The sequence below is a fragment of the Lynx rufus genome, unplaced genomic scaffold, assembly GCF_022079265.1.
Source record: "Lynx rufus isolate CCGP_SWC_20201006 ecotype Redwood Valley unplaced genomic scaffold, mLynRuf1.p SCAF_8, whole genome shotgun sequence".
Taxonomy (NCBI): domain Eukaryota; kingdom Metazoa; phylum Chordata; class Mammalia; order Carnivora; family Felidae; genus Lynx; species Lynx rufus.
In genome coordinates, this window is record NW_025814896.1 from 105,077,363 (window position 1) to 105,089,992 (window position 12,630).

General features: G+C 41.3%; 1 protein-coding gene across 1 annotated transcript in view; it reads right to left on the reverse strand.

The window, feature by feature from the left end:
• Window positions 1–12,516, reverse strand: part of MRPS5 (mitochondrial ribosomal protein S5) — a 29,150-nt gene extending 16,634 nt beyond the window's left edge. Inside the window, exons 1-4 of the mRNA XM_047069389.1 lie at window positions 12,305–12,516; window positions 8,416–8,496; window positions 6,527–6,664; window positions 1,642–1,767 (exon numbers count right to left, since the gene is read on the reverse strand). Of these exons, the coding sequence (XP_046925345.1) occupies window positions 1,642–1,767; window positions 6,527–6,664; window positions 8,416–8,496; window positions 12,305–12,362 (403 nt within the window). The 5' untranslated portion in view covers window positions 12,363–12,516. The remainder of the gene's footprint in view (window positions 1–1,641; window positions 1,768–6,526; window positions 6,665–8,415; window positions 8,497–12,304) is intronic.
• Window positions 12,517–12,630: the final 114 nt, after the last annotated feature.

Consider the following 12,630-nt stretch of genomic DNA (forward strand, 5'->3'; position numbering starts at 1 on the left):
GGAGGTTTGAAAACATACATTAATAAGAATTTTTAAAAATCATTCGTTTCTTACGTGCTAAAATGGTAGGCAAGGGGTGTACAGATAATGATGCTGCCGGAGGGAGCTTAAACTAACAATCACTTGGCAGGCCACTTGGCACTGTCTATTAAAATTTTAAGTGTACCTACTGTAATAACTAGTAATCCCACTTAATGCTACCTACAGAAACATTCCCACACAGTTACGAGGCGTAAGTGTGCTTGGACAAGGAGGTCCACTGAAGTGTTACTTGTAAAGGCAAAGAGTGGAAGCGATCTAAATGTACAGCAATAGTGGACTGCTTAAATGACTACGGCATCTTCAACCCGTGAAATATTTTACACTAAATTCAAAGAATGAGATTGCTATAGAGATACTGATGTGGAACAATTTCTAAGACCTAATATTAGTGAAAAAAGTAAATTATAGGACAGAATGTACCATATGATAGAATTTACTTTTTTAAAAAGAAAATATGTATTTCTTTTAGGGTATTTATGTATATAAAAACATTAAAAACGGTCAGAAGAAGGGGCGCCTGGGTGGCTCAGTCAGTTAAGCGTCCAACTTCAGCTCAGGTCACAATCTCATGGTTCATGGGTTTGAGCTCGCTGTTGGGCTCTGTGCTGACAGCTCAGAGCCTGGAGCCTGCTTCAGATTCTGTGTCTCCCTCTCTCTCTCCCCCTCCCCTGGTCGTACTCTGTCTCTCAAAACTAAACAAATGTTAAAAAAAAAAAAATTGTTTTTTAATAAAAAATAAAAAAGGTCAGAAGGAAACACATCAAAATGAGATCAGTGCCTTCCTTGGGGGGCAGCAACTGGGATTGGTGGGGAGATAGAAAGGGCATCAAGGGGACTTTAGATTTCTCTACAATCTTTGAATTTTTTTACTGAGAAAGTATACATATATGATTGCTGTACTTTTTAAAAAGTTAAAAAATAAGATATAAGGTGAGTCATCAGAGAAAAAGATTCAAGTAGACACGTAAGTGCAGTGAAAGGTGTTTTCTTTATGCCTGAAGGCTATTATTACCAAGGATAATTGGTCAATAACCATAACACAAAATGTTGATCCAAGTACACTATACAATTTTTACTCTTTAAAAAACACAAGTATAAACAGTTATGTTTCCAGGGGTTGGCAGACTAAGGCTCAGGGGCCAAATCCTGCCCACCACTTGTTTTTATAAAGTTTTCCTGGAACACAGCTCTCCTGGTTAGATCATATATTGTCTAGGACTGTTTCCGTGCCCCCTTAGCAGAGTTGAAGAGTTGTAACAGAGTCCATGTGGCTCACAAAGCTAAAAATATTGACCATCTGGCCCTTTGCAGAGGTTTGCCAACTTTCACCGAATCAGAAGATCCTTGAGGGCACTGTCACAGAAGATGTGACGCAAGGGCACTTAGGCTTGTGGAATGAATAACCGAATGAATTCCTTTCTATGGGATTTTCTTCCCCCAGAATCATGGGGCATTAAGTGAGCCATTTGGTTTAATTCTAAAACTGCAAACCTAATGCCCTTCATGAGAAATGTATGAGGCTTCTAGGCTATAAAAATCTCTACAAAACTGGGAGGGAAACTTTAAAAAGCACATTAGACTTTTTATAAATAAGCTTACCTTCACCAATGATCTGACCCCTGTTCAAATCCTTTCTTCTCTTCTTCTTAGTTCTTTTGCCTCTTCCTTTTCTTGCTCCTGCACCAGTCTCTGCTAAAGCGCCTTTCCATAGCTCATCTGCTGTCACTGTAATGAAACAGGTTTTTTGGTTTTTTAATTACCAAGCAATGATCTGTGGTCCCCTGCTGAATAAAAAAGGCCCAAAGAGTCCAGCTCACTTGTATCACTGCGGTGATGAAAATAAAATTATATCATTCTTTATACATATCAAACACATGGTTACATTTGGACAACCCAAGAGATGACTATACTATTCTCAAAGCGCATGGCCTCCCTCCACAAAAGACAGCCAACATTTAAATCCCATTTGCCGGTAGTTCATTTCCCAGACATCTCATCAACTATGTTACAGGTCTCTTCCCTGCCCTCCTGCCACCACTATAACCACTGAGATAATACCTATCCTTAAATAAAGGTTTCTTAGCCCAAACAAGAATCAACATTGCAATCTGAACTCATAAATCTTAATACTGTGAATTGTTTGCTCTATTCTTCTGTGAATGCCTTAAATACCTCTGTGCATCCTTCAAAATAAAATGCCCACATTCACCTTCAACTCTAATTAAAATCTAAACAATACATAGGAAGGAATGAGGAGGTAGGAGTCTGATAGTTAATATTTGCATAGAGTGTGTGTATTCTCAAACCATGCTTGCCTTTCACTTGATGTATAGACCCCTACACTGCTGATTTATTTCCATTTGTGAATTTCTAGGATTCCCAAATCTTTTTCTACCATACATTTCAATCAGTACTTACCCTCTGTACTTGTGGAATATTCAGATTCATTACTTTCGACACTACTGAATTCTATTGATGTAGCCAATTTAAGTCCTATCTTCCCAAGGACTTCCAGCCTTTCACAGTATCACCAATTGATTTTACAGTCATAGATTCTGTCCCGTTACAATTTATTTAATAAAGAATCACAGCCACACAAATGTTGTAGTACTCAAAACTCTAAGATACATCTATCTACATGCCGGAAATACTAAACATATTCCGGAAAACAAGTGAGTATCTTCATTCTCTTACCCTTAGGGTTTAAAAGTTCTACCTGCTTGCTTCCTGAAAGGTCTTCCCTTGATCTTCTGAGTAGATAGCATGGAAAGGGAAAAATGTTTTGGATTTATATTTTTAAAGGCTTTAATCTGTTCGGTATCCCATTTATCTAAACACATACATATTAGAGTTGATCTTCATAACTGAAGCTCAGAAGTAACTGAGATTCCACATCACATGCTGCTTTGCACCTCCCTGATCAGAGCAAAGGCTTTAAGTTGAGCTCAAACTTTGACGCTGATTCACTTAAAAGAACACAAGTTTGAAATAAAATCACCAACCCCAAACTAAATTCTCACTAAACATTTGATTTTGTTTCCTAACCGCTTAAAAATGGTGCTACCTATAGATGCCATCAAAAACTTGAAAGTTCACAATGAAAGCACTTTTAATGGGGCATATTAAGAGGTTAATTAGTTTTTGTTCACTTAGAATAAGCAAATCACTCATTAATACTAAAAAGGATCTGGGGCACCTGGGTGGCTCAATTGGTTAAGCATCTGAATTCAGCTCAGGTCATGATCTCACGGTTCGTGGGTTTGAGCCCCGCATCAGGCTCTGTGCTGACAGCTCAGAGCCTGCAGCCTGCTTCGGATTCTGTGTCCCTCTCTCTCTAGCTCTCCCCCACTTGTACTCTGTCTCTCTCTCTCTCTCTCTCAAAGATAAGTGAACATTAAAAAAAATTTTTTTTTAATAAAAGGGTATACTCTTTATTTCTAAAAAAAAAAATACTAAAAAGGATCTGATTTTAAAAAGAAATTGATATTGAGACAAAGATGTAAAAGACTAAAAAGTTTAGTTCATTTTCTTTATTACATATTCTAAGAGGAAAATAAAATTTCGAACTATATCGGGAAAAGACAGTGAGTCATATGTCAACTCTTGAATGCCATTATGCTATTAAAAATGGTTTTAGTTTTTTTTCAGATTATAACAGAAATAGTTACTTTTTAAAATTTAGAAAATATAGGGGTGTCTGGGTGGCTCAGTCAGTTAAGTATCCGACTTCGGCTCAGGCCGTTTCCTCACAGTCCGGGAGTTTGAGCCCCACATTGGGCTGTGTGCTGACAGCTCCCTCTCTCCCTGCTCCTCCCCCACTCACACTCTGTCTCTTTCTCTCAAAAATAAATAAACATTTAGAAAAATAAAGTGAAGTAAAAAATGAAATTTGGAAAATATAAACACTATGACAAGCATACAAAAATTCATCATAATCCCACTGTTAAATCAGAACATACATTTTTTTCTTCCTTCATGCATATACACATAAGTGTACATACATATTTCATTTGTTTGAGACAAAACTGAAATTATGCTACATGTACAATTTTGCATCCTGGTTTTTTTTTACATATTACATTGTGAGCCTTATCTCATATTCTTACTATTATTCACAAACATAATTTTTTCAATGGCTCTAAGTTAGATTAAGTTATTTGACAGAGATTTTACTATTTTAACATCAGAACATACTGGTCTGATTCTAATTAACCTGAGATGTTATTTAGAATAGATTTACTATTATTTCAGCTCTTTCTGTCATTTTTGGAAGGGCTTAGGTAGATTAACATATATATCTGTTAACTACCATAGTTAGGTAAAATATATTTCATGTTTTATACACACACACACACACACACACATACATATATGCAAAATCCACTATTACATCCAATTTGATACATGGAGCTATTTCAAACTTAATCATGCTAAGTAAACTACTTGCTAATTTGGATCAAAGGTATTTAAATTTTTTTTTTTTCAACGTTTATTTATTTTTGGGACAGAGAGAGACAGAGCATGAACGGGGGAGGGGCAGAGAGAGAGGGAGACACAGAATCGGAAACAGGCTCCAGGCTCTGAGCCATCAGCCCAGAGCCCGACGCGGGGCTCGAACTCACGGACCGCGAGATCGTGACCTGGCTGAAGTCGGACGCTTAACCGACTGCGCCACCCAGGCGCCCCTGGATCAAAGGTATTTAAATGGTAGATTCCCCCCCACACACACACCCCCATAGCAGAGGGATAGATTTACAAGTACAATGCTAAATACTCTTAGGAAATCTTACTGAGTTTTGATAAATTATAGTTTTTGGTTTTTGTGGGGGTTTTTTTGGAGGAAATTTACAAAATCAAAGACTATTTCTTACTGAAACAGCAAAAGCTAGCTAGCTCAATGCTAGTTTCAACTGAGTTCATCCTCTTAAAGTTAATCTTAGTGTGACTTGGGAGCAATAAACTCATAAGGGTCAGAGTCCTGTAACTGGGGAAGAACGTAGGCTAATGGAGAGTCAAGCAGATACGAGACAACAGTGCACGGACAGGGGTGTCAAAGGGCAAGGGGCACCTCTAAAACAAGAAGAGTTAGAGAAAAGGACTTCTAGGGCAGGGGGAAAACAACGGACACTCCCTGGGTTATGATGGCTTGACTTACAATTTTTTTACTTTACAATGGTGCAAAATGACATATATTCAGTAGCAACCGTCCTTCGAATTCTGATTTTTGATCTTTTCCTCTTTTCTCTTTGCACCAAAATCCACAGATACAACTGAGCCTGTGTTAGTTGCAATCCCCCTACAGCCTGGTCCTCGTTTCTGCATTGCTACACAAATGACCTACCTACTATGAGACTTCCAAAGTGAAGCGATCTTTGATAAAGTGACAATTAAATACTCTATAGTCACGACACTGCACTGAAGAAGTCTATGTATTGACATGGAAAAACATCTAATACACTGCTGCATGAAAAAAGTAGCCGACCAGTATTTTAAGGTAGTAGAATTATAGGTGATTTTCTTCTTTTTGATTTTCTGTATTTACCAAATAATCTAAAATGAATTGGCTTTATAATCCTAATTTCTTTTTTTTAAACAGAAGCTCTTCTTTTTTTTTTTAAGTAATCTCTACACCAACATGAGGCATGAACTCACGACCCCAAGATTAATAGTTGTATGCTCTACCGAGTAAGCCAGCCAAGCATTCCAATTCTAATTTCTTTTAATTTGTCTAATGCTGAGTTCTGAAATCAATCTCCATTTATTACGAATCAAGATAATTTCAGTTCAGACTCGACTATTTCATTTTTTTTTTTTTTTTTTTTTAAATTTTTTTTTTTTCAACGTTTATTTATTTTTGGGACAGAGAGAGACAGAGCATGAACGGGGGAGGGGCAGAGAGAGAGAGGGAGACACAGAATCGGAAACAGGCTCCAGGCTCCGAGCCATCAGCCCAGAGCCTGACGCGGGGCTCGAACTCACGGACCGCGAGATCGTGACCTGGCTGAAGTCGGACGCCTAACCGACTGCGCCACCCAGGCGCCCCAAGACTCGACTATTTCAAACACTACTGCAAGTCAGAGCAGTGTTAGCAAAACAATGTCTACTTAAAATTAACTTTTCCTGATTTGTACTCTCTCCTCAACTGAAGTGCAACTAAAAACAGACTTTGATTATATTCTTGGTGTGAATCTACATCAGCAGGGATCTGGACCATGATTCAATACTCCTTAGGTCTCAGGTACCCAACCAAGGGGATAAAAGTAAACGAGTGCTCCCCAAAGAACAGTACAAATACAGCTGGTAATATGCGACATAATCCCAGGAGGTACTCTAAGGAATATTTTTATTTTAATAGCACATCATATACTAGTCTCTAAAGTGTTCATTCACTAAAGGAAGAAGAAAAAGAAGAAAAATTGAGATACGAAAGCACCTTTTATTTTTCTGTTTCACGAAATGGGAAGTTTGTAGCCAGTCTACGTACATTTAGTGAAGAAACTATAGGATCTATACTGCTGGCCCATCAAGTTACTGGGAGAAGAAATACAGCATTGTGTCTGTAGCGCACGGGTCAAGCTGGCAAAATGATGGCTGCCTCTGGTTCCTGGAGATGACAAAGGGCCTGTAGGTAGACGGAATAAAACTTTGAGTTAGATGTTCCACGCCTGTGGGAAAATATTGCCAGCACCAAAGAATTAATCATTACTAATGAAAGTAAGTCACTAAAATCCTGAACTTTTAAGAATCATATTTTGAGGACAGTCTTTCTTTAAAACATAAATCAAAACTTTATTCTGCTAACTTAAATGTCCATCCTAGTTACAGAAGTTACAGTCTGTCCACACAACGGATGTAGCCATCTAAAGAAAGATGGAGATCTGTCCTTACCAGGGTTGCTACTTGCCCTTAGGAGCCCACAATCAAGAGTCTAGTCTTGGCAAATGGCGACCTCTGCTGTATGAGCAGGGCCATGTACCCGTGTGGAAAGTCCTATAAATGACCTGTTCAGAAGAGCAAGGTGCAGAAGAGTAGTAGAACATCCTGCCCTTCATGTTGAAAAAACCAGGAGGGGATATGAATATACTTTATAGACTAATTTCAGAAGCATATAAAGGAAACTGGTAACAGCGGTTGCCTCTGAGGAAGAAAACTGATGCGTTTGGGGTTAGAACGAGAGATTTGCTTTTTTGTGTTTCTTGGAATTTTTCTAACTACATGCATGTATCACATCAAGTTTTTATGAAAAACCATGTCTTAGAGGCAGCCATTTGACCAATCCCATGGATGGTGGTGTCCAGTGAGGGCAATGGCAGGGGTGACAGGAATTAGTGGACTCAAGAAAATGGGAATACTGATTACAAAAACCGTGTACACACTCCAGCTTTGCATTTCAGTAGAGAATTTAGTCACTGTGAGAAAAGTGAAAAGGAGGATTAAAACAGCCCTCGAGAGAATAAAGTTTATTTCAGGGCAACAAGCTTGAACAGAAAGCCGAAGAGTGAAAGCAGCTATTTTCGAGTCTCTGAGAAATTAGGCCAGTCTCTGGCCTTCCTCACGAAGGCTTCTGCAGGCCCCATATCAGCTCAGGTTGGGGACACTACCTGGCTCACAATAGAGGGCAGAGTCAGTAGTTTACGAATGAATGAGTCACCCAACTAGTCAGTGAACAAATAAAGGGAAGAGTTCAGGTCACCACCCTCTTCTGAACCCCTCAAGCAAGGTATGACAGCATCTTGACAAGTGGGGTTAATAATATGAAAGGGAAGAAGACTAAAAGTAAAGCTCCAAAAGGCCAAGAAAACAATGAGATTTCAATTCCGCCCTAACCATAGGGAAAGGCAGGGTTCCACGGACCATAAGCACAACATGGACCAGGCAAGGGTCGGCTTCCTTCCCTTCTGGAGAGTGACTGAAGAGAGGGCCCTGCGCTATGGCAGTGTAGAAGCAAAGGCCTCTGCAAAGACCCTGCATTACGAGGATGCATCACAGTCCCCAGACAGCTCAGGACCCAGTCCTGCCATTTACTGGCTGTGCAATCTTGAGCAAGTCACTTAGCCTCTCACAGACTCACTCCATCGTCCGCAAGATGGAAAGGACAACCCCCTCATAAAAACTGGTGACGATTAACCAATATAACGTGTTACAAGCCTAGCACATACGAATTAGTCAAAAACTGTAGCTATTATTTTTTAAAGCCTTGAACTATAAAAACTGTAATCATAAAAAATTTGAAAAATACTCTAGACCTTATGTACTTCCATTATAAAGAATGCCCCCCCCCAAAAAAAGTGTGTGCTCTGTTCATTTACAGTTACACGAAGCACTCTAGCATTAGATCCTGTAAGAAACAGTAGTTGGATAAATGAATCTCACCATTGCTGAGAACAGTCTTCAATGCCAAAATGGAAGCTGTTGGAAAGGTGTTTAGGTAAAGCTGCCTGGACCATATGTGACCTATAAATTAAAAAAAAAAAAAAATCTTTTAAGATACTTTCTGCATTAAAAGGAACACTTTAACACCCAAAGAATATTAACATCTATAGAATAAAAGAACCAAGAGAAGGAAGTGAATAATTTCCAGGTTCCATGACCACGTGAAGTAGACAGCATCACCTTCTCCTTCATGCTCACATCTAACCAGTTACCAAGCCCTATTAATTCTCTGCAAAAATCTATCAGCTACGCCCTCCCCTATGGTCTCACTGCCCCCTCTTTATTCAGGTGCCATCCCTCAGCCACAAAGTAACAACAGTCCCTTAGTAGGTCCTGCTGCTACCCCTCTCATTCCCCATCTGCCGTCAGGCAGCCCTTCCTAAAATAACAAGTCTGGTCACCTCCCAGCTCTGATTTATCATTCTTTGGCTCCCTACTGCCTGCACCAATTCAAAACTCCTCAACATAGCCTACGTGACTGCAACGAGGACCCAACCTCCCATATCAGCCTCACTTGCCACCACTCTCCCCTCCACCCTCTCTGACTGTAGTCATTCTTTTTTTTTTTTTTTTTTTTTAAAGACAGAGGTTGAGCGTGTGAGACAGGGAGAGGGGCAGAGGGGGAGGGAGAGAGAGAGAGAGAAAATCTTAAGCTGGCTCCACACTCAGCACAGAGCCTGAAGCAGGGCTCAGTCCCATGACCCCAGGATCACGACCTGAGCTGAAATCAAGAGTTGGACACTTGGTCACCCAGGCACCTCCAACTTGTAGTCATTCTTGAACACACTGTGCTCCTCAATCCCTTTGTGCCTCTGACACGTTCTCCTGAAATATCACTCTTGGTGAAGGCTCCTGGTTCCCAAAGTGGCCCCCCAGCACTCTGGGGGAGAGAGTCCCCCTCTCTCAAGACTCTGAAACTCCCGCAATCTCAGGCTGTAACCGTATTATGTGCCACTTCACATAGCAGAGTGCTTCCAAACAGGTTCTGACAGCATTTACTCGTAAGTGATTTTTGAAAAGGGTACCAAGACAAATCAGCGGGGAAAGAACAATCTTTTTAAGAAATGTTGCTAGGACAGGGGCGCCTGGGTGGCTCAGTCGGTTAAGCATCCGACTTCGGCTCAGGTCATGATCTCACGGTCCGTGAGTTCGAGCCCCGTGTCAGACTCTGTGCTGACAGCTCAGAGCCTGGAGCCTGTTTCAGATTCTGTGTCTCCCTCTCTCTCAGCCCCTCCCCTGCTCACACTCTGTCTCTCTCTGTGTCTCAATAATAAATAAACATTAAAAAAAAAGAAAAAAGAAATGGTGTTAGGACAAACGAATATCCTCTTGCAAAACAATGAAGTTAGAGTGCTACTTCATACCATATATAAAAATCAGCTCAAAATGGGTCAAAGACCTAAAGGTAAGAGGAAAAACTATAAAACTCTTAGAAAAAAGGCACATCATCATGACCTTCAAATTGGCAATGGTTTCTTAGATATACTAAAAGCATAAGCAACAAAGAGTAAGTAGATAAATCAGACTTCACTAAAATTTAAAACTGTGTTTTAAGGGAAACTATATTCAGAGAGAAAAGACAACACACAAATGGAGAACATTTTTGCAAATTATCTGACAAGGAACTTATATCTAGAGTATACAAAGAACTCTTACAATTCACTAATAAAAAGACAACCCAATTTAGAAATGGGTAAATAGGGGCGCCTGGGTGGCTCAGTCAGTTAAGCATCCGACTTCAGCTCAGGTCACAATCTTGCGGTCCGTGAGTTCGAGCCCCGCATCGGGCTCTGGGCTGATGGCTCAGAGCCTGGAGCCTACTTCCCATTCTGTGTCTCCCTCTCTCTCTGTCCCTCCCCCATTCATGCTCTGTCTCTCTCTGTCTCAAAAATAAATAAACGTTAAAAAAAAAAAATGGGTAAATACTTGAATAGACATCTCTCCAAAGAACATTCATAAATGGCCAAATAAACACACACAAAAAAGATGTTTATAAGCCACCAGGGAAATGCAAATCAAAACCACAAACTGATACCACTTCACACCCACTAGAATAACTATAATCAAAAGGACAAATAATAACAAACATTGACAAGAATGTAGGGAAGGAAGAACTCTCCCGCACTGCTGGTGGGAGTGTGAAATTGTGCAGCTACTTTAGAAAACAGTCTAGCCATTCCTCAAAGTTAAACACAGAGTTACCGTTTGATCATTTGATCGAGCAATTCCACTCCCAGGTCTATACACAACAGAAACAAAAATACTGCATGCAAATATTTATAGCAACATCAGGCATAACAGCCAAAAGGTGGAAAAACCCAAATGTTCATCAACTGATAAATGGATAAACAAAATGTAGTAGATACATGCCACAGAAATTCATCCATAAAATGGAATGCAACAGTGCTGCATGCTACAACATGAATGAATCTTGAAAACCTTATGCTAAGTGAAACAAGCCAATCACAAAAGACCACACAGTATATGATTCCGTCTATATGAAATATGCAGAACACACAAACTATAGAGGTAGAAAGATCAGTGGTTGCCTAGAGCTGGGGGCAATGAGCAAGTCGGGGGGATGAGAGCAAAAGGGTATGTTTTTGGGGAAATGAAAATGTTCTAAAAATTTATTATGGTGATGGTTGTATAGATTTGCAGATATACTAAAAACCACTGAATCATACCCCTTCAGAGGATGAATTGTATGGTGTATAAATTACATCTCAATAAAGCTGCTACCAAAAGAAAAGTTTATAATGCACCAGAAGAAGAAAAAACAAAACAAAACCAAACACAACCAGGCTCTGGAGCCAGATGGTGTGGGCGCAAAAACCTGACCTCCTCCCAGTGTAACTTTGAACGCGTTTCTCAACCTATGTGTCTTAATTCTTGGTCCGCAAAATAAGAATAGAAAAAGCATCTATCTCACAAAGGCACTGTATAGATGAAGTGAGGAAAAGCATAAATAGTTTTAAGATAGTTCCTGGAACACAGTAAGAACTCATGAGGGAAAGCTACAAACGCTATAGGTGTTATTTGAATGGAGCCTTGAAAAGAGGAGGAGGTGGTCACAACATGAACAAAAGTAAAGAATGTTCAGGTCAGATTTCCTGCCAAATCATTTCAGGTTAAGTTTCCCAACAAAATGAGTTACCAAAAAGAAACAAACAAAACCTTTTCGGTTTTCAGAGGTCTTTAGAATTTGGAATTACGAATGTTGGGTTGTGGGTTTACAATAAAATAGAAGGATGAAAAAAAGCCCTAGTCATGAAGCACAGTGGTAGACCTTATGCTAAAGGATACAGCAGACTGACCCTCCTCAGGCTGCAAACCAACAAGGGGCGGGGGGAGACAACAGTAACAGCAAAACTAAGGACATTCAAAACATTCTTCTTTTCAATAATGACACTGATCAGCCCGGGATCTAAAATGACTGACACTAATCCTATCCGACCCAAGCTGCAGGACTGCCTCCATCGGCTTCGAACCCCACATCGACCTCACCAAAGGAACCTGTGGGTCACGCCCGCCGGGAAGGCGATACTTGCTCCCCAGTTTCCCGCGCCTGTTAGCCAAGCACGCAGGAGGAGTCCGGTGAAGTGGAACGAGCCTTTGCGTCCAGTCCACCCTCACTTTACAGACAAAAGCCCTGCGACCCAGAGAGGGCGCGGAAGCGTGCAAGGTCACACAGCAGCTCCGGGCAGGATCGGAGCCCGGCATGATGGGTTCAGAGGCCGCTTCTTTCTGCCCGTGCATCTGCAGGCCGCAGGCGAGCCCCCGCTCCCGTCCCCGCTCAGAGCCCCTCTCCCGGCGTCCCGGCTCTCACCCGCCGGCAAGCCACACAGCGCAGGGAGGCAGCCTGCAGCGCGTACCACCGCCGCCATGGTGGAGCCCTGAGAGAGCCTCTGTCCAGGCCGCTTTCTCCACCGCCTGCCGCGACTGCTTCTCGCCAAACGGCTGGCCACGGCCTGCGGCTGAATTCCCGAGGCCAAAATGCCGCACCGCAGCGCACGCCGAGGTGGGAGATTGTCTGCCCAGGCAACAGGATAGAATGAGTACGGCGCCGCCGCGGACAGCCCCGCTGAGGGTCCTCGCATTAAGACCCGGGGGCGGGGCTTGGGCTGGCTGCCGGTGGGGGCGCAACCGAGAAGG